General features: G+C 45.2%; 1 protein-coding gene across 1 annotated transcript; it reads right to left on the bottom strand.

Moving 5' to 3' along the window:
• Positions 1-535: 535 nt before the first annotated feature.
• Positions 536-22,051, bottom strand: LOC119442290 (protein CWC15 homolog). Its single transcript, XM_037707110.2, has 6 exons — positions 21,918-22,051; positions 21,574-21,704; positions 21,378-21,490; positions 15,834-15,904; positions 11,777-11,875; positions 536-784 (listed from the first exon to the last, which is right to left on the bottom strand). Exons 2-6 carry the CDS (start codon positions 21,702-21,704, stop codon positions 551-553), a joined length of 648 nt encoding a protein of 215 aa, XP_037563038.1. The 5' UTR covers positions 21,918-22,051; the 3' UTR covers positions 536-550.
• Between the last annotated feature and the right edge of the window lie 370 nt (positions 22,052-22,421).

Raw genomic sequence — 22,421 nt, 5'->3', positions numbered from 1 at the left:
ATTGAAGGAAGTTCATATCCACCGTGACTTCATGGTAGCGGGTAAACATCATGGAAAATTTATATATTTTCTGTATTTTATAGAAACCACGCGGCAGCTCTGCACTGCCAAGTCTTGTAACCGTAGGGGCAAGGTGTTTTTTAAGTTGCATTTGCAGCTTTTTTCCCTGCCTCCTTCAACCTGTTGGAAATAAATCCAACTTCAAATGTTACTATAGATGGCAGATCTACACAAACGTTGCAGCCTCCAACATCAATGAGCAAGGACATACAACAAAAGGAGTTTCTTGTCAAATGCTGTATGTGTTAAAGCGATTTCTTGCTAAAAAAAAGAGAGAGACTGCAGCAAGCACAGTGTGTTCACAATACGCTTTATAATTACCACATGAAAGAATGTGTGTCAGTGTGCGCACAACCGCAGCTCTCCAGTGCTTGTATTCAGCCAATGAGAAATGGCACGTGAGGAGCAGCACTTTACATACCGTAATGTGCAGCTGGGATGGTCATGTCAGGTGATGCCGAAAGTGTCGGACAAGTGAAAATGTTGTAAACTACTTTATGTATTTCTCCATAAACTTCTTGTGAAACTCTGAACGCAGAGTATCGTTGATAAAAGTGCGTTCCTTGCTGCTCTCGAGATCCCCCTTGGCACAGTTTTTGAACACGACGTCGTCATCCCATCGTCGCTTCACCTTAAACTCCGCCTTGCTCGAATTCAGCAGAGGGTTTCCGCTCAGGATGTTCTCCATTCGAATCCTCTCTTCTTGAATCTTGCGTTCAGCTTCCTAAAATGATTAACAAAACACCATACTATGAGCATGGGGCTAAAAGTGCCATAACTTATCAAAACTACATGCATATGTAGCTTCCTTAGCTATCCCAGACAGCTTAGAAATGACTACCTAGTTCACTTCGCTGTTTCAATGCCATGTCGTAGGGTACTTGAGAAAGCCCTATAGCAGACCCTTTGCAAGTTTTTCACCATACATGTTTTGCGCTTTCCTCAAATGGCCCTGCTGATTGCACCATTGCAAGCAAGTTAGTAGTTGTTCAATGTCTAATTTCCTGGTACAGCAGAACCTCGTTGAAAACCCATAACGCTGAAAACCTATAACAGCTGGGAAAATGTAACAGTCAGGAGGGGCGCAAATCGCCACAGCATGTCAGAAACAGCTCTGAATGGCTGCCAATACAGTTATTAGACGTCTCAGGAGCTCGTACTGTGACTCCGCACCCGTATGTTTAGGGGACGCGTTATGATGTTCTGCGACAGTGGCCCCTTTCCACTGTTGATGCCTCACCGCAATATTTAGCGTATGCTTCATCACACAAAACAGCTTTATTGTGGCAAAGCTGACTAAACAGAACTACCGTAAAATTCCGAGCAAGCGCCCCCACCCGTGCAAGAGCCCCCCCCCCCCCCCCTAACTTCACAGCTAATTTCAAATTTTCGCGCCGTTCCGCAAAAGCCCCCCCCCCGCTCCGCACCAACACTGGCCTGCCACATCCAGTCCACGAAAATAATGGCAAATTCGGCAAATTGCACCGGTGCGCATCGGGGTGCCCCGCTGAGTCATTTCATCGAATTATATGGTCGCACCCGGGTGCCCCAGTGGGCACACGGGGCAAACTGCGGCTGGCGGTCTGTAGTTCACGGACCGCTGGCCGACGGCGAGATCTGCCTCTCACACGGCACAGAGGATTTCCCTGCGGCACAGCCACGTGACCACTCGACGACAGAGTGGTCGCGGCTACGCTCTGGCGTCGCCGGCAGCTTCACCGCTGCTAATCACTCGCCACCGATATTGTCGCTAGGCCTTTTCCAGTTCACTTCGAATCTGTAGCAGACGGCGCTTCAGAACGAACCGCCGACGCTCCCAAGCAGCAATGTTTTGTTACCGTCGTTGCCGCTTTACACCTCTCCTCGCAATAATTTCACACGATGAAGAAAACATGCTGATATTTGCGGTGCCACCAGCTGCGATGCGAGCATGGCCGAGCCGCGGTTCGCTGTCCACCGTCCGTAGCCATGCACTGCAGCTGTGCTTGACTTGTATCGGAACTCTCATTAGTGCTAAACGTTTCACCGTGGACATGGTTTTTAATAAAGTGAACATTACGCGTCACTTTACTCTAGCAGACATAATTTTGCCTGGAATAGAAGCTGCATAACCAATGTTCGTTTTGCCGATCGCGGCGACGCGTTGGTGCAGCATCGATGCGCTCTTTCTGTAGTCCTTTTGATGGTTTTGAGAGTGATAAACACCACTAACAAATCTTTGGCTTAATAAAGTTCATGTGTAATAAAATTTTAATGCAATTCCCACTGCACATTTGTTTTTGGCGGGAAAATTTCGTCATTGCCATCGTGAATTGTGGTGCCGTTCCGGGATAGCGCCCCCCCCCCCCCTAACTTTGCCGGTAATTTCGACTTGCTTGAGGGGGGTGCTTGCTCGGAATTTTACAGTAGTGGTTACAGTAGATTTCAACCGATGCACACTTTTTAGGGTGCTTCTCCATCTGCTCTGTGCATGTTTTCTCCAGATAGTTGTGCAATCTCGGTCGTTATTTCAAGCTTCGGTGGCTTGTTCAAAGAACCAGTCACTTAATGCAATGTATCGGTCACTTGTTGCAACACATTGGTCGCTTGTTGCAACGTGTGACAGCAAATTTCTCTCTGCATCGCGAAACTTACGCGACCATCGCATTCAAGCGCAACGCAAGATGCGAGAACATTACAGAATGGCGATGTATCAGATGGAAACATAATACATGGGATGGATGGATGGATGGATGGATGGATGGAAAAACTTCATTTTGGTCCATTGGGTCGCGCTAGTTTCCTAGCCCAAAGCGGGCGGCTCCCACGTTGGGACCGAAAGGCCTAGCCTATCGGCCGCTTCGCGGGCCCGTTGGACTGCCCATAGCTGTTCATCTAATGGGAGTCGATGAGATTTAGGCTGGGACCATGAAGATGCAAAGTAGCAGCTGAGACAATGAATCAGCGAGGAGCATATCAACAGAATTCCATTGTACTTTTATTCCGGTAGTATAATGCTTCTTTTGTTTTGCCACAACAGTCTTTAGCTTTGTCACATAGGGACGTACCATGATGGTTCAGTAGTTGTGGCCTTATTCTGCTGCATGAGATTACAGTATCGATTCTTGGCAACTATGAAGGCATAGGCCACAGTGACATAAGTCATACGAAGGTCAGTTACAAGAAAGCTGGTGTACTTTAGATTTTTGTGCACATTAAAAAAATTCAGGTTGTCATCAGTAATCTGGAGCCCTCCAAATTGGCACCTCTCAGAGCCCAAAGCGAAGCTTTCAGACATAAGGCACTAGCAATTCAATTCCTGATATGGCAAACTGTCAGAAGAGGTGGGTGTGCCTCTGGAGATGCCAAATTTGAGAAAGTATGAAACAATTTGATGACTTATAGCTGGTACGACAACACGCTGCGATTATTGTGTGATCCAAGGTAGGTTTTATGTAATGAAACCTACAATGAGCCCTTTACGTTGAATATTCAGCGAAAATTCAGGCCATTACATTGAAATACACAAAAATGTTGGCAATTTAAATACATTCCACCTTGGGAAAAGAGTGTTACCTTATACAATGCCTGGTATCCAGTTATTAAGGTGAAATCAGCATTTGGAACATGTGGAAGAAAAACACAGAAATGCTGGCACTGAATGCTCGCAGGAAAACCTTCCTACCAATTTTTTCACATGCTTGATTATTTGGACCTACCCACAGTGCCATCTGCATGCAAGCAATGTTACAAGCAGCCAGTGGGGTTGCGAGTAGCAAACCGTCATGGCGAGCTTGCTGTTATTTGCTTATAAAGTCGAACCTCAATATAATGATGTCACAGCCAACATGAAAATACCTTCGTTATATCCGATATTTCTGATAAGCATACATGACATCGTCAAAAAAAAAAAAAAATGCGATCAGATCTGTGCTAACGTTTCTAACATGCAACCGTGCCACCAGTGCGACCACAGATGATCAGTAGTACGTTGACTTGCCAGCTGCAATCCAACCAGGCCAAGCCACTGGGCAAGACACATAAGTGCATCCAGATTGTGCTGTTTTAAGTTGCTCTTGCTGTGCACATTCACTGACCGATTTTTTGAAAATGGTGGGAGGCCTTATGCCAGACTGGAACTCCACTACTACAGTCGTCAGTCTAGCCTGTGCATTGTGGTTTCCTGCTCAATCACCAATGAGGTCTATGAGTACTAACATATTGATGGCAAGCTTGCTGTAATGGCTTGTTGCCAGCCACTCTGCCAGTTACTGGCCAATTTTTGTCACAGCCATACTGCCAAGACTGGTATGCCTAACTTTGTTCGTAGCTGCCATGTTTGCAGCGTTGCGAGTGGGAATAATGTAAAAAAATTTGACCATCAAAAATTTCGGTTGTTGTTACACAATGGTTCTAGGGGTAGGTGGTGGTGCCATGGCGAAGTCCGAATTGCGCAGGTTTAATAAATCAGGCGTCGGAAATATTGGTTGGCAAATGTAGATGACATTTTTGCTACCAAAACACACATTTTGAGCCATGTGAGAACAAATATTTCCTTTACTATAACCGAAACCATGTCGGATCCCGCATTTTCAACTTCGTTAAACAGAATATTCCATTGAATTTATAAAGCATGACCAATGAAACTTTAGATAAACTTTGTTGTGTCTTATAATTTGTTACATCTGTGTTTGTTGTATCAAGGTTTGAGAGTAGATCTCAGTAGCTGACTTTTTCAATATTAAACTGAAAGAGTTAGATGGTGAATCATAACGAGAGACTTGAAGCCTGTTGATTATAACACATGTCTGTGTGATCAATTTGTGTGGCAAATCCAATGGTCATCATTAGTGTTGTGCAAATATTCAAATTTTGAAATAGTAGTTTCGAATATTTCGCTATTCGATATTTGCTTCGAGAGCAGCTGTAAGATTTGTGCTTTTCAAGTGTTGGCAAACAGTCGCGAGTTTGTTTACTTTCTAATAATCAGTAAGGCACGATTTTTAAAATCAAGAATAGACTCGCACGTTCGGAAAAACTGCATAAATATAATGGTGGGAGCTTTCAGATACAGTCAACGACTGTCTTTCCGGAAGCCTGATTTTTCGGACGCTATCGGGGCACCACCACGTACTCCATAGAGCCAATGTACGAGGGACGCTCCGAAACTAAGTTTCGTCATTAATTTTCACACGGAAACTTTATTGCCAAAAAAATTACACCATGGCATCATGAACTATACACCTTGCACTATTTTTCCACATAGTCGCCACTGACATTGAGACATTTGTCATAGTGTGCACTCAGTTTAAAGTAATCACTCTGGTGAAACTCGGTGCCCTGCGATGCAAGAAATGGTTGCACAGCTTGCTCCACCTCAACACTGTTTTGGAAGTGACATCCTGAGAGTGCGGCTTGTCCTCTACTCTAGTAATGTTGTTTTCATTCGTGATGTGGAGGGATGCCCACTTTGACCTTCATCCTCACCACTCTACTCTGCCTTCCTTCACAGAACATGCAAGACCAGCGACCAACCATTTGACGAGACATGACCACTTCACCATACTCGATCTGCAGGCGTTCATGGATGACAAACACACTAGTCCCACATGCCCAATCATCATAAATAACATCACGCATTTTCATTGGTGACCCCGTTGTAAGCACACGTCTGTCTGCCATCGCGATTTGTACTCGAATAACCTCGGGCATGTCGGTCTGCTGTTACTCTCTATTCTTCTGCGCTCTGTGCATGCGTCGTTCCACCTCCGCTGACGCTCCTTCTGTCATTGAACCAGCAACAGGCCTGGATTCTTACGGCGATTGTTTGTTTCACCTGGTTCTCTTTCAAAAAAAAAAAATAAATTACGAAATATACTTTCGGAAAGTTTCTCGTACAAGAACGTCTGAAATTTTGCACGCAAAAAACCTTCGCCGTCCGATTTTCCGCACTTTTGCCATGACTGCAGGTCTGAAATGGCATTAATAGAAGCCACCACCACCGCCATATTATCTCGCTGCCTCAAACTGGAGCTCTAGCACGCAGATCTGCTGGCAGCCGTAGCCACCACCACGGCAACGCTAGGCCTAGCTACTTTGACGTTCGCTACCGAGCTTCTTGCTATTCGTTGCTGTGTGTTTCATTGAAACAGTTCTCCGCTGTTAGCAAGGGCACCGACTCCGCCCTTGTGATCCTCGCCAATGACTTCGAAGCTCGTAAAGCACGGCGCATTGCATAATGCCAGTTCCCTGAAGTCAGCTTCACCTCAATACAGTAGTGTTATGCGGCGAAGCATGCCAAGAGTGGGAAGGGGCAATTGTGTATGCATTCCTTAATTATACACGTGTGCACCCGCCATCTCCTATCTCAGTATGAGCACCAATATGCCTAATAAGTGTACTGGCAGGCCTTTAGAGCGCTTTCCGACGTGCCTGTGACGATTTGAGCCCCTTGAGAGCAGCAAAAGGCATGCATTCGTGTTTTCGGACAGTCCGATTTTTCGGACGTTTTCGCAGCTCCTAGGGAATCAGAAAAATCGAATGTTGACTGCATATTATTTGTAGTCATTTCATCAACTTTGTTTAACAACGGGCAAAATAAACCAAGCAACAAGCTCCAGATACGCCGGCACCATCTTTGCCAATCTTGGCACCCTGGTTGCAAGCCCTCTTTTCTCACCACCGCCACGTCCAGACACCAAGTTAGAAAAACCAGTTTCGGACCTTTAAAATTTCTCATAACCTTCATAATTGCTCAGAAATTCATTACCATGATTTCAAAACATCTAAACTATAATATTCCAAAAGAAAACGATGAGTGAATGACATCAACATTGTGAAATGTATTCCAATAACTAAGTCATACTTGAATAAATTGTGGTCTCATTCTCACAAATTAGTCCCCTTAAACATTGCACGTACCGTATTTATTCGAATCTAGGCCGATAGTCTTTTTTCAAATAATCACATACGAAACTCTAGGGTCGGCTTAGATTCGAGGATTTAAAAAAACGCGCCAGTTTTTAAATGAAACTGATAAATACGGTGCATAGTTAGCGCCATCTAGAAAAGTTAGTATCGCAGCTGCTACTAGCCGCGCCAGTAGCCAACTGAAGTACATGAGCGACGTCGCCATTTTGACCTGCGTCGTATCGGTTGTATCGGTATGGTGCAGCATCGGCGTGCGGTGTGGCGTTATCGTAATGGCACCAAATGGGCGATGCCACTATAGCGCCGCTTTCTAAACGAATAATGTATTTACTTGAATCTAACACGCACTTTCAACACGACCCTAAATCTGCGTCGGCATTTCAAAATGGCCACCTCGCACGCGCGTCGAGCCTAGCTACCGTAGCATGCGGAAGCTTCCTCTGTGTGCTGCAGTACACGTGCTTAGGCAATAGTCTACCGTCTGTCTTCACGCTCTCAGCCAATGCTCTCAGCGTCTGCTCTATCTATCAGCATGAAGTACCAAGTTCATCGTGATGCCGCATTTAAAAGGAAAGTGATCATCTGTGCGGAGACGGACGGAAATCGGGCCGCATCACGGGCGTTCGGAGAATCCAAAACTTGCGAGCGGGACTGGCGCAAACAGAAGGAGAGAATTTTCGCCAGCAAAGCAATGCGGAACGGTTTCAGTGGACCGAAGCAGGACGTAATGTGCTACGATACACTCCGGCGATACGATCGCCTTGGCCCTATCTTGAAAGCAATCTGCGACGGGTAAAGTCCGCCGCGCACCGTGTTTTTGCCGCGTTGAAGCGAGACACATGCTAGCACGAAGGTGCGCTCCGTCTCTAGCGTTCTGACAGTTCGTTTCCGCGGTCAACAAGCGAGATGTGTTCATGTTTGCTTGTGCGCGCGTGACACCGTGCTTGTTAATAACGGTCTACTAATTTGCTATCGCATTCCATGCATCGCCTTTCGGGCGAAACTGCAACTTTTTTTTATTCATCGCAACTTCAGTGCATCGGGAAGAAATCTATTTTTCCATATGACAGAAAGTTGTACTTCTGTTTGAAAGCATGAGGTGTGCGGTACTGTAAAGGACTTTTTTTTTCCTCACAGAAAACGGGTGCGCGTTACAATCGAGGAAGCGTGAGAATCGAGTAAATACGGTAGTTGTGCTAGCCGTAGAGGCATCGTCAAACGTTCAAGACAGTCGGAACTTTGGCATCGGTATGTCGTTGGAGGGGGCCACGGGAGATGCTTTTTACGTGTGCCGCAACGGGAATGACATTTACCCAGGAACATTGATCGTGCGCTCCTTCCAAAAATGCAGCATCTCTAATGCGCTTGATGGTACTGAATATAGCGCACTGTTTGAAGATGTCAGCAGTAAGGAAGATAGCGACGAGGCTAGCAGCGATGGTGACATAGAATGAGCTCGGCATGTTCGAATTTAATAAATGCTGTTTTATTTTGCGAATGCTGTCGTCGCTTTTTCGTTCGGCCTACATTCGAGGTAAGTTTTTCTTTTTTTTTCTGACTTCGAACTTTTGGGGGGTCGGCTTAGAATCGGAGTCGGCCTAGATTCGAGTAAATACGGTATACAATTATCTTGCATGCAACTTTGTGGCCAAACATTGCACGAATCCAACAATTATCTTGTATGCCACATTGCGGCCAAGATTTTTGAACAGCAACTATTTGATATTCGATTTGAAAATATTTGGCCAAAATCACTATTCGCTTTGAATTTGCTTCGAACTCAAAATCCACTATTCACACAACCCTAGTCATCATGACGTAATCACACATTTGCCATTAGATTATATAACATATTTACATGAATATAGCCCACACTTTTTAGAAAAATGGGTCCGACAACTGTCGGCGCGTTACAATTAGATACGAAACCAAAACCACACTCGCGGCGTTGGCAACAGCCTACCGTCAGAGCCGTCAGATGCAGCGATATCACCATCATGAGATGGCGACAAGGTGGCAGCAGAGCATGTTTCCTTGAAAGTTGCTGTGGGTTCATTTCGTGGTCGACTACCATCACTTTCGAAGATAGCAACACTTTCATGAGACTTAGTGTGACTCGGCACTGTATGTGTCGGCTTATATGGTTACCAGTGTTTCTGGCACAGTGCTAAGTGCCAGAACGCTTTCGGCCACATATTTCGACAAGCTCTATGCTGAGTCGCATAAAATCTCGTGAAAGTGACAGTAGAATCTTTAAATGTGCTCACTCTATAATATCGCCTTGTGTGGTTGGTATCTGTGGGCAATGAAGTGAAAATGCGACAACAATGCGCCGCCGCTTTCATTATGATAGGTCATCAAAAAAAAAAAAAAAAAGTTTCCCTTCTGTGAAAATTCTGCATGTCTCGTTTTTTCCAATTGTGAACATGGGGACATGCTATCTTTATTTTATAAATTGGGTGCATATTACATTCAAGTGCATATCATGTTTAGGTGCATTTCGCATTCAGATGCATGTTATATTGAGGAACGTTTTTATTTTCTTACTTTAAGCCAGCAAAAATTCGGTACGCGTTAGAATCGTGCAAATATGGTAATTTGTCATTAAGCCCAAATTTGTGGCATCTTTTGCTAGTGTCACCATTGTTGCCATTGTCACCAGCATGTGTCACCATTGGCACAATAAATCTTCTACAGAGGCTGGTGCTTTTTTGGGCTGGCACCAGCCTCCACCTGAGCTAATGCACAACAAAAGCCTTAGGACTCATTTCATAAGGCGATGCATCGTGAGGCAGATTTCGGGCATATGCATCATGTGGTAGTTTACCTTGATGCCAGCATCACCATTTTCTGAGATGTATTACTGAGGCAACTTTCCATGTAGCCGGGCTGTCTGTGTGATTTATGGATGTAGCAGGCAGCAATATACTTGGATCTGTGGTGTGAATGGTGACTGGCCGCAGCCTATGGGTAGTTTACCTTGATGCCAGCATCACCATTTTCTGAGATGTATTACTGAGGCAACTTTCCATGTAGCCGGGCTGTCTGTGTGATTTATGGATGTAGCAGGCAGCAATATACTTGGATCTGTGGTGTGAATGGTGACTGGCCGCAGCCTATGCATGGGGTATTTTAGACTAACATCCACAGCTTTATGTTTCTCCCAAGTGGCAACAAGCACACTAACCGAGGGAATGCTGCATGATTTGTGTGGTCCTCACAGCGCATTGGCTTCAGAATGATGTGCTGTGCCTTTCTGCACATTGAAAATCCTGTGTTCAGTCCACTCCTCGCCAGACTAAGTTATTCATCGTTGTCTGCGTAAGGTTCACTGGCCTTCAAATTGGCTGTGGCACAATGTAAAACTTGCAGGCCACTTATCTGTGTCCATGGCTGTGTAATACTATATAGCTTAGACCACTTATAACGTAACCACTTATAGTGCAGAACTTGCTACAACACAGCCTTTTCCGACTCCCGTTTACCCTGCCATGTAAATTTATGTATACGCATACTGCTCACAGTGTAGCGGCGCAAGACGATACCGGTTATAATGCGGCTGCCGCGGCGATAGCGAGCACACTTCTCAATGAGGTGCATCGGCCGATGGGAAAGGAGAGCAATAAGGGTGATGTGGAGGAGGAGCACGCACAAAGGTATAAGCCGCTGTCACACCTAGACTTAGCCCCTGACGTAGATCGCTTTCAAGATAGGGCACGTGCGGCCACGCAATGTGCAGTTGCTGCGCAGCCTCCCTCCCTGCCACCGGCGCCATGCGTGCAACGAAATATGGCGCGTTTCCTCTTCGCTTTCCTTCCTCGAACGCAGGAGATAGAGCCGTGATCGTCGCCACCAACGGCAAAATGCGCCTGAAGTGTCCATATGATTGCCATCACAATAAAAGTAGGAGACACATGGTACGATTTGACGTTCGATACAATCGTACCCCCTGGACGCCATATCAGATGCTAAATCGTACCGTGTCTCTCCTACTTCACAGCAGCAAGTTCAGGGTGTGTTTATTACGCCGGAGAAAAAAAATCTAAATTTTGACGACTAAAGTTGGGGGTGCGTTCATTATGCGAGTGCGTTCATTACGCGAGTAAATATGGTAGTTGCCGCATCTGATCGCCCTGGGAACCAAACTCCGCTTCGTATTCGTGCATCAGAGGTACAGCTGCCCACCTGCATTGTCATCAAGGTTGAAGCCAAATCTTCCTGCATGCATTTGCTGATGAATGCAGCATCAACATGCAGGAGCTAACACTTTGAGAGTACACACTCCTAAAAGATTTCTAAGCAGAGGCCTGCATCATTTTGTAGTAATAACTTTGGGCGAAGCTGTGGTGCATACCTAATCTCATGCACAAAAGAAATAAAAAATAAGTTGCGTGTGTGCACAGAGATGATTTAACTGATGACTGATGGAGTTTGATGTCCCGAAGCCATACAAGTCCTACGAGACAAACTGCAGTGGAGGGCTCAGGATTAATTGTGACTGCCTGGGGTTGCTTACTGAGCACCCAAAGTTCAGCGAACAAGTGTGTTTGCATTCTGCCCCCACTGAAACGTGATCTCCATGGCTGGGAGTTTAATTCGCAACCTTGTGCTCAGCAGCAGAGCGCCATACTAAATGAGCCACCATAGCGGGCTAGCTTTTCTAAGGCCTAGTTTAACAAACACTACTTTCCTGCTGCCAAATCTGCGGCTTTGGCAGGAAACAAATCAAACTTATGACTGTGTAGTCACCAGTGCAGTACCCTGTAGTCACAGCTACAGTGGCAGATTAAATTGAAGGAGAACACACCCGTTTTGCTTCTTCTTGTGCACGTTCCTTCTTGATTCTGTTCAGTTCTGCCATCAGCTCAGCAGTGTCGTCCTCATCACTGTCATCACTGTCTTCATCCTGCATACAGAATCTTCTATTAAAGCTTAAGACAGATTAAGAATACTGAAGTGTGAAATGTTTGTGGCACATTCTTTTTAATCTAATATACTTGCAAATAACTAAACTGTAAAAAAAAATGTGTTTAGGACTGTAAGCTTTGGCAGTTGTGAGCAGTTACGACTGGCAGTTGCCTCACATTGCCGTTAAGAAACTGGAGGCTTCAAGAAGGTTTGTATTGCTTAGTTTCTTTGATTCATAGTCAAATAAAAATGTGGTATTCCATATAATTAAATAAGTTTGTTGTCATACATAAGCTGCACATAAATTCAACATTACATTAAGCTGAGTTGACACCTTGACATGTGGTCTATCAAGCACTACTCTTCAACAAAGTATGAAATGCAAATGCTCATGACATTACTTATATTCTGCCAGCCACTTGTCACACAATAGTTACTTGCAACTAGCCTGTGTGCATTTTCAGACAGCAGAAAATCATGACAGCAACATCACATTAAAAAAATTAAATCACTGAAACTATACTAGACTGGTCATTCATGAACCAATTTCGTCCCTGTAGTTTTCCCCAAATATATAATTTAATAGGGACCTTTCAGCTGCCACATGGTGCACAAAGGCCACCAATGACGGAAATTTCATGCATGGCATGTAAAGCAGATGACACCCTGGATTTAAAAGTGCTGTGCCTGCAGCATGGTCAGCGTCTTCTGCCGCATTTGAGAAAGTTTGCATAATGTAAATGAATTTGCTACTAACCCGCCTTTTGCATGTCCCGAGTGCGCATGCGCTGTTCCCTAGTGGCGAGCGCCGAAAACGTTTTGTACGGCGTCGGTGGTTCGTGCAGCTGACGATGCACGTGTATGCAGCATAGCCGTCGAGCACGCGAACTCTTTATTGTCGGCGCTGTGCCGGTCGACGACGCGGTATTTGCGCTGTGTTTCGGTAGAAACTTCAGCTGTTCACAGCGGTATTCGGTTAACATCCGGTACATCACAATATATGCCGACACGACACCGATGTCGGTCAGAAGTCGACCTCACGCCGGTGCCAACGCTCGGCCGGCTGTAGTTGTGATACTGTGCCAGTGGGAGACCTATATTGTCATACAAGTATATGATGAAGAAGCCACCGATGACAGCGAGTGATCGTAGTGTGATAAGTTTTCGTGCCGATGACGCCGACAAAACCAGTGTGCTGATCGCCATGCGAGTGGCCACCGAGTGAGAACATCGCACCGACAACGTGAATATCGTGGCAAATGCGCTCGTGTATGTATTTATTGACGCTCAAATTGAGTCGAAACATACTTCCGGCGCTGATATGCACGATTTCCAGCCCTTTACAGGCCTCCACATCAAGTTTGAGGCGGTGTCGATCTCGTTCAGGCAGCTTCATTATGCCTAACACAGCCTACGAGTTCGTCCGCTACTGGCGGACCTGAAATATAAGATAAGCAAGTACGACGAAGGAAATTGCTTATATAGTTCGGCACTGACCTTACCGACTTGAAGTGAACCACTCTTAGCATAGTACGATGCACACACAGAGTGGGAAGCGGCGACAAGGCGCAGTGCTAATACTGCGGTATAGGCACCGTTCTTGAACGAAGGCTGTCGGTCGCAGTCGCCGGCGCTTCCATGAACGAAGTGCAACTACGGAGAGTGTATTTTTATTCTGCCTTAGTAGTTACTGAAAACACAGTTTGCCTCTTATGCTCAACAGGCAATAAGTGATGGCCCTTTCGATACTGCATCGTAAGCAACAACACCGCTCGTTGCCACGCGAATACAGTGGGCATCGGCATTTTCGCGTGCCAGTGCGGCTAGGTGGTCATCGCCGTTTTCGATGTGCCCGGGATGTTCATGCCTTCTCGTCTCAGTGTGATCGCTTCTGATATGTGTGTGAGAAGTTTTCATATATGCTTTGAACATTTCCTCATTATTTCGTGTGAGCGGTGCACGGTTTCTACTGTGCTGGAAGCGAACAGCGGGCGGTGGCCGTACGCGTGCCGATGTAAACAAATGCGCCGTTCTTGCGTTGCATCAATACTCTGGGCGCAGTGCCGCCCCTTCAAAGTGCTATGGCCACTGTGGTCAATACTCAGCTATAAAAGCAGTTTTTATCATCCTATTAGCGTACGTTCAGTGCAGGTCTAACAGTGGCGAATGCATGAACTCGGCTGCTATATACGATACGGATAACCTCCCGCTGAGCGGAATCGACCCCAGCTTAAACTTGATGTGGGCGGCTGGCGAGTGCTCACGTTCGTGCATTTCAACTTCCGAAGCATGTTTGGACTCACATTCGGTACGAATAAATATGAGTAACAGGAATACAAGCGTAGGTGCTGTGTCAATCGCATTACGGTGCGATGCATTCGTTCAGAGGCACATCGCACGGTGACTGGTTTTGTCGGCGTAGCTGCACGAAATCCCGTCATCATATTTTGACGACTTGCGGCTGTAAGTCGCACCAGAGTCATTGCCGGCCTAGGCATCCTGTCCAACAAGCGGCCACTCACACAAAACGAAAATTACCAACGGCTGAGAAATGCTCAAACCCATTTCAGCTTGCTTCTTGCAGAGTGCCTCTGCATCCCGCGAAGCCTCGACGCCGTACATATTGTTTCTCGCGGAGCCTGCTAAGGTGTCACTACAGCGCAATGCAAAAGGCGGATTAAGAATGCTACATTCCACACATCTGATTACACATTTACATGATAAACATGTACGAAAGAGACGGTGAATATAGTGTCAATGCAAAAGTCAAAGTGCAATTCAGAGTCTGAGCAAAATGAAATTTATGTCTATACTAACGATTCGCCGCACCATCTCTGATACAGCCAATTGCAGGGATGCAGCAGTTATCCACTTTGCCCGGCTTCTATGCTGGCGTGCTATACGAAATGAGTGACATCACATGGGGGTGCTTGTCTTCGTGACGGTAGTCCCACCGTTGAATGCGTAATTAGTGTACGGAGTGTCAAATTTGATGGTGAATATTTTAGAACCCAAGAGCTCTAGAAAAACCAAACAAAATTAAGTTGGCTTCGAATACGGTTGTCTTTAAGTTTCTAATACAAATACCATAGTTGTGAAATTTAAACGTTAATTGTAACACACTTTCTTAAATTATGTATTTCTGCATTCTTCTTGTGCACAAGACTTGCATGCGCACAAGTGCATAAAACGCCTATGCAGGCAACATTGGTGTAGCTAGCATAGTGTTTTTATTAAATTACTGATTTAACGTTGAAGGCGCCGTATTATTTAATAGCATCGAAGTCTAATTAAATTGGTGATATTTGAGGATTCAACATTAATTCGAACAGCCCTTAGAGAGAAGCAAGCATAAAAACCTGACCATGTGCAATGCAAAAGCAGCTCCAGTATCCAACAAAACATGCTTCACGACAATTATTCCTTGTAAGGATATTTTTCCACCTGCTCCTTTTTGCACAGTACGAGCTTGGAACACAGCTTGGACAGCAGGAATGGCAAGGTGTGTTGCGTGATAGATGCTTTGAAAAGTATTGGAGAGGAGAATGAATTAAAGGTACTTCAATAGTAACCTGCTGTGCCAACACTAACCAGCCAACTGCTTTGCGATGGATGAATAGCTTGCCTGCCAGTTGGCCAATGATAAAATGGCTAGGAGATGTTCATAGTGCTCTTGGTGTAACACTCACATTATTGCCACACTGTAAAGAACATTGCGAGACACTTGCTCTTCTGGAGCACCGCGTGCAGGTTCTAACAGCACTGCCATTAATGCATGTTGAGGAAAATATCAGCTTCTTTGTAGACTTTATTCAAAAAACAAACAAAGGTAACAGATTTCCTCACTGCCTTGCAAACATTGCAACATAACATCAACATAACATCCATAACATTAAGATAACTGACATATTTTCCAGGCCCATGAAATCCAATTATTGAGATATTAAAGTACTAACCTCATCTAAGGAGTCATCAGCATCAAGATTTGATGCAGGTGCCTGTTCCAGTCTAGGCCTCTTTGATGGCTCTATAGAACAAAAGAAATGAACATGTGCAATTTCACTTAACATAAATATTTTGGTCACTTATGAATCAAAGTAAGACAGAGAATTACACACATTTGTATCACTCAGAAAAGAAAGTGCTTCCACAATTACACACATCGCACTACTGATGCAATTATTGATCTGCTCTCCTAAACGCAGGCTTCTGAAATAAAAAACAAGGCCTTTTTATTTGAACGACACGGTTAACAACTACAAAAGCTGTATGTGTTGTGCAATGGGCTTAGTAAACTACTTAACGACAGGCCATTGTCTCTCCTGAAGTCCTCAGTACACCATAGGAGCCTGGTAGACATTACAATTCACAATGTTAAATATTCAAATGAATGCAAAAGAAGGAGATTCATTAGTTTGGAAATTTTAATACAGTGACTTCATAAGTATTTCCTAGTGCAAAGCATGTTTACTTATAACTTGTCTGTCTGGTTGCATGGTGAAAAAATGCCACAAATTTCGGACGAAGAAAGAATAGACACAAATCAGTGCTGGTGTGCGTCTATTCTTTTTTAATCTCAGTAATGTTGTGCTGTTTTTCCACAATGCATCGTTAATAACTCACCCAAATGTCAGCTCTCATGAAGGCCATTAAAGTTCTTGCTTCCAGCAACACATGGTGGGGGTATTCTGTAAGTGTCCACCTAGTGGACATGTACATGAGCATCCGCTGCTGAAATTCTGATTGGCTGGGCTGGGGTACGCGTCAGCAGGAGACACGCACCCCCAGCCAATTCAGCATGTCAGCAGCAGACGAAATGGACATTGGACACTTACAGAATACCTCCTGTGATAAACACTGAGATCCATCTCGCCATGCTTATCCTAGCAAAGCGAAGCAACCCAATGTACAGTCGAGTGCAAAACTTTAGAGACCACGGGAGCGGCAACTAAACTGCATCGCTGCGCCATCTGACGGCTATGCGGCTAAGTTCGAGAGCGTGTACTGCACACGCGCGTCCTTTTTTATCTGCCAGCCTGCTAGTTCAGGCGCTTCAACCGCGTGCGCACCGATGATGATGATGTATAGTGTTTATTGGCGCAAGGGCCAGGGATGGCCAAAGAGCGCCAAGAAATGGTATGGGGAAATCAATGCTGCGATGTATGAAAGGTGTAAAATGTAATGAGGCTGTATAGGGGCCTAAAATAGTCACTGTAAGGTGTATAAAATACAAGTGTTAAAAGAATGCTAATGACGAGTGATTAGAGCGATGACCATAAAATATACGCTAGAGAGAAATAACATTACAAAAAAAAAAAAAACGCGTCGCTTCCATTAACACTCCCACCTCACTGAGACCCTTGGGCACAAGGGCCTGGAGGGACGTGCTCTACAAAAATAGCATGCCCGCAGCAATACCCTTTAGATAGAGGGAGGGCTATGAATCTCTCTGGCTAATAACATGCAGCACGACATCATTTAAAAAGTTAAGCACTGCCTTGGTTTCAAACAGAGGTTCTGGGCCAAGAAACAGTGTCGGCTGTAAGGGGATATTTTGTTTATAAGCTAAAGGAAAGTGTCTTCTACGCTCTGTTTCTGCTTCCCGGCACTCCAGCAAGATGTGGAGTATGGTCAGCCTTTCCCCACATCTTCCACAGAGAGGAGGTTCAGCACCAGTTAAAAGGTATGAATGTGTACCATATGTATGTCCTATTCTAAGGCGGCAAAAGAGAACTTCAGTATGTCGTGACTTTGTTAATGATGGCCAGTTGCCTAAAAGTGGCTTAATTACATGGAGTTTATTCAGTGTTTGTTCATCCCATAAGTGTTGGCAATAGTTTCTGAGTTTTTTGCGTAGAAATGGCTTTAAGTCTGTGTACTTTGACTGAAGCTCTCGAAAGTTCATATGTATGTGCGCATCTGGGGCGTGTTTTGTTACATCTACAAATGATGTATCGCATTCAACAATTTGCCATTTCCACGGCTGTAACAGCTTTGCTGGCGCCATTAGAGGAGTTGTAAAGACTGAAACACCCATTTCCTCACTGAGGTTCCTTAAACACAGTGAAAAGGGCTGCCTTATTGCAGGTCGGTTACTAAAGAGGGTGGCGCTAGTCATATCATTTATAGCTGAATAAGAGGGGTGCTCATCGTTAGAATGTACTTTCAGATAATACAAGAAACTGGAGTACGACCTCTGCAGATGCAGTGACCACTCATTTGATTCTGCGTAAAGACTTTCTATTGGGCTTGTCCTGAATGCACCCGTTGCCAGGCGGATACCTAGATGGTGAACAGGGTCCAGTATCTTTAGAGCGCTTGGAGTGGCAGACTGATACACTATGGCCCCATAGTCTAAGCGTGTGTGTATAAGGCTTTTGTATAGATTCATGAGGCACTTTCTGTCAATGCCCCATGTTGTGGGCGACAGAATTTTAAGGATGTTCATTGTTTTGTGGCATTTGTTCTTTAGGTGTTTTATGTGTGAAATGAAGCTTAGTTTGGAGTCTAAAATAATGCCTAGAAATTTTTGTTCGGTGTTCACAGGCAATCGCAGTCCATGCAGCTCTATGTCAGGATCCGGGAGTAGGCCTCTCTTTCTTGAGAATAGAACGCAGGAACTTTTCAGTGGATTTAACCTAAATCCATTCTCGAATGCCCATGTTGACACTTTATTGAGGCCAAGTTGAATCTGTCGCTCGCAGACTGCGAGATTACAGGACCTGAATCCTATTTGCATGTCATTAACGTAAGTAGAATAAAATATATTTCGTGGCATGTATGCATGCAAAGAATTCATTTTTACTATAAATAGAGTGCAACTAAGTACACCACCTTGTGGTACACCAGTTTCCTGAATAAATGGCCTAGGACAGGGCATCGCCAACTCTAACACGGAATGTACGATTGAATAGGTAACTTTCAATTATATTAAGCATATTACCACGGATGCCCATTTCTGAGAGATCCCTCAAAATACCGTAGCGCCAGGTTGTGTCATATGCTTTTTCGATGTCAAGAAACATGGCCAGAAAGAATTGTTTGTGGACGAAAGCATCACAAATGCATGCTTCAATGCGGACGAGATGGTTGGTTGTGGAACGACCTTCTCTAAACCCACATTGATATGGGTCAAGTAATTTGTTTGCTTCAAGGAGATGTAAAAGCCGACAATTAATCATCTTTTCAAACAACTTGCAGATGCAACTTGTTAATGCTATGGGCCGGTAACTTGCGACTGAGGACGGATCTTTTCCTTGTTTCAAGATAGGTACCACAATAGCTTCTTTCCATGAATCTGGAATGTACCCTGCTGCCCAGATGGTGTTGAAAAGGGACAGAAGTGCTACTTGTGTGTCAGGATGAAGATGTTTAATCATTGTGTACATGACTCTATCAGGTCCCGGGGCAGATTTCATACAAGTGTTCAAGGCAGCTTTGAGCTTGGCAGTTCTAAATGGTAGGTTGTAAGGTTCATTGGGGATACATTTACGGTTCAACCCCTTATTTCCCGCTACTGCTTTGTATTTGAGGAATGCCTCTGAATAATTGACCGAACTGGATACACGCTGAAAATGTTCCCCAAGTGCGTTAGCCTGGTCTTCAAGGCTGTCGCCTTGATCGTCCACCTTTGGCACTTGAAACATCTCTGTGGGTTTGGTATATATGGCCTGACGCGTATTTTGATATATCCTGTTTCAATGTATTCAGGAAGTCTGCTCGAGCCAAATGTCAGAATTAAGTGCTTGGTGGATATTTCTTTGTCATCATGGCATATTTTGATTCTTTGCACATCGATCACATTGTGCTCTTTCCATCCTTCTAGCAATTCCACTTCACTAAGGTCGATCAAGTCGTCGTCTGAGACTATTCGTGGACTTATGCTGCGTGACTGTTATCGGAATCTCCCCAATTTTCTCAAGAGTCGTCAATTTGTCGTGTTGGCTTTTGCTGCAGATTTCGAGAAGCAGGTTTCCACTTGCCATTTTTGTTGCTTTGTAGCCTGGGCCAAGCTTTTCTGCAAGGCATTTGGACATAAGGAACGGGGAAATTACCCGAGCTGATTTTTCTTGTTGACTGTGCAGTACATGGAAGCAAGGAAAGTTTTCTTTGGTTTGGCTCAGGAACTGAAACGTGACATCGGTGCGCCCTCTCAAGAGAGGGCGGATCAGGTAGCGGAGGAAAGGGAGTACCTATTACTTAATTTCTTGTTATTCAACAGCGATGATAGCCACCCACCACCGAGCCCAACGAGGGGACGCTACAAGGTTTTAGTAACACTCGCAGACGCCAGCTATACATCACTGCTGTAACCTAATATAATAGACCCAAGGTTGGATGTACTACACCTAAAACGAAGTAAAGAGAAGACAGGTCAGATGGAAAGTGAGAGAGAAAGACGAAGGCTGGAGGGAGAGAGAGACAGGAAGAGGCAACTACCGATTTCCTCCGGGTGGGTCAATCCGGGGGTGCCGTCTACGTGAAGCGGAGGCTGAAGAGGTGTGTTGCGTCCGCCGGGGGGCCATAAAGGTCTAAACTCCCGGCATCGGCTCAACCCCCAGGATCCACTTTTCCCCGGACACGGCTAAGCCACGCACGGTTAAATGTGGGATGGTCCAACCCTCGTGTGCTCGGGTCCGTGGTGTCGCAACACACCAAATGCCTGCTTGCGCAGACGCCCCTGCGGGGGTGCGCACCGAAACGGGGGAGAGAGCGCAAGGTTCCACTTCTGCAGTCGCTGTGGAATCGTAGAGCGCAATAGTCATCGCTGCTTCCTCACCTTATCACTCGCTGCTTCCTCACCTTATTACATAATTTGATTTCAGAAAAAGTGACGCAAAGCATGCGGAACGTCTAGAAGCAAGGCACACAGAGTGGCGCGCTCCCAGTGCTGCCGTACAAAAGAAGTGTTTTGGTCATGATATAACGATATCATCACTCGGGCGATTCCACGGCGACTGCAGAAGTGGCACCTTGCTCCCTCGCCTGCGTTCAAGTGCGTGCGCGGTTGGAGCGACCGAACGAGAAGGCTGGCAGGTAAAAAAAGGACACGCGTGCGCAGTACGCGCTCTGAAACTTCGGTGCCCAACCGTCAGAAGGCGCAGCGATGCAGCTTAGTCGCCGCTCCCGTGGTCTCTAATATTTTGCACTTGACTGTACCTGCTGTCACAGTTAGCCCCCCCCCCCCCCCCAAAAAAAAAAAAAAAAAACACACACACACACACAAACAGCTGTTAAGTAAATCATACAGAAAACTGCTTAGCCTCAATATCTCACAGATGTCGAGGGGTGTATCCAGCTCTCCTGACATATATTTAGGTTTTCTTTTACGTAAAGAATACGCTATTTGCTGTAGCTACAAGCAAATGCACACCGTGCATTTGCTATGCGCAACTGCACTACGAAGGGTCAGATGCATTTGTTTCGGCAAGATACTGAAGTTGTCCCGATGTCATTTCAGTAGAGAACAGTGAGCAAGACAGCCTTTGCGAACTACTCACCCCTGATTATCTTCTTGCCGTCTCTTTCGTAGAGCGCAGCTCGCTCGCGTTCCTCGAGCTCACGGCGGAAGTCCTTCGCCTTGAGCTCCTCGCTGGTGCCCTGACCGGGTTGCCTGTTCAAAAGAACGCGCAGAATGTGTAAGCTTAACAGTTCAGAAAGATATCTGCAGGCGCTCACACCATAAATACTACCCACCTGTACTTTAGCTTGGTGTGTCCCGGGAGATCCCTGCTGGAGTACTGTTTCGACAAGGCCCCTAAGTCTTTCTCATTCCGGCCGCCACCACCCCGGGCCGGCTCAAACGTGGGCCTTGCAGCGGTAGTCATCTAATAACAGAGAAAGATGGTCAAAAAACCTGTGACAGGTTTGGATCACCACAAGGAATCGCAGTTCACGCTGGCCACTAACGCAGAAGACCACATCCGTATCGTATTTCAACGCTTCACTCATAACAACCATTTAAGATGTTACGCTGACATAGAAACGGGAACAAAATTAGTAAAGATATACAGCAAAATTAAAGAAAAACCCGAGTTTACCTTGGATCAAGCGACCCTTCTCCGCGACGACAACACGCTTGATGACTACCGCGATTGCGCTTCTAAAGAAAACATTACTCTGTCATTGATGCTGGATTTTCTTGTTTCTTCGCCAAAATAAGCGAATAAATAGGTCAAGGTTTATGTCATTGTCACCCATGAGAAATTTAGGTTAATGCAGACCATGCAGACAATGGATGGATGGATGTAAAACTTTAATGAAAGTCCTGAGGTACGCGACTCAGCGCGCAGTCAATGAAGACAATAAAAAAAATATCAATTTGAGTCAAGTTGCTTTATAATCAAGAAAATGAGATTGCAATAAAAAAGAGGCGTTTCGCAAACTAGTGAGAAATTTAAATTTAAAATCATCCGTTTGTATAGCGAAATGTCTTGTTTCGGCAAGACATTGTTATTGTTGTTCTTGATTTTCCATTTAACTCCATGGAGGTGGGGGGGGGGGGGGGGGGAGTGATAAGAAAGAAGTCGCATTTCCTTCCGAGA

The sequence above is a fragment of the Dermacentor silvarum genome, chromosome 2, assembly GCF_013339745.2.
Source record: "Dermacentor silvarum isolate Dsil-2018 chromosome 2, BIME_Dsil_1.4, whole genome shotgun sequence".
NCBI classification, from domain to species: Eukaryota; Metazoa; Arthropoda; class Arachnida; order Ixodida; family Ixodidae; genus Dermacentor; species Dermacentor silvarum.
Note: the sequence above shows the minus strand (reverse complement) of the source record. Positions and strands in the feature narration are given on the sequence as shown.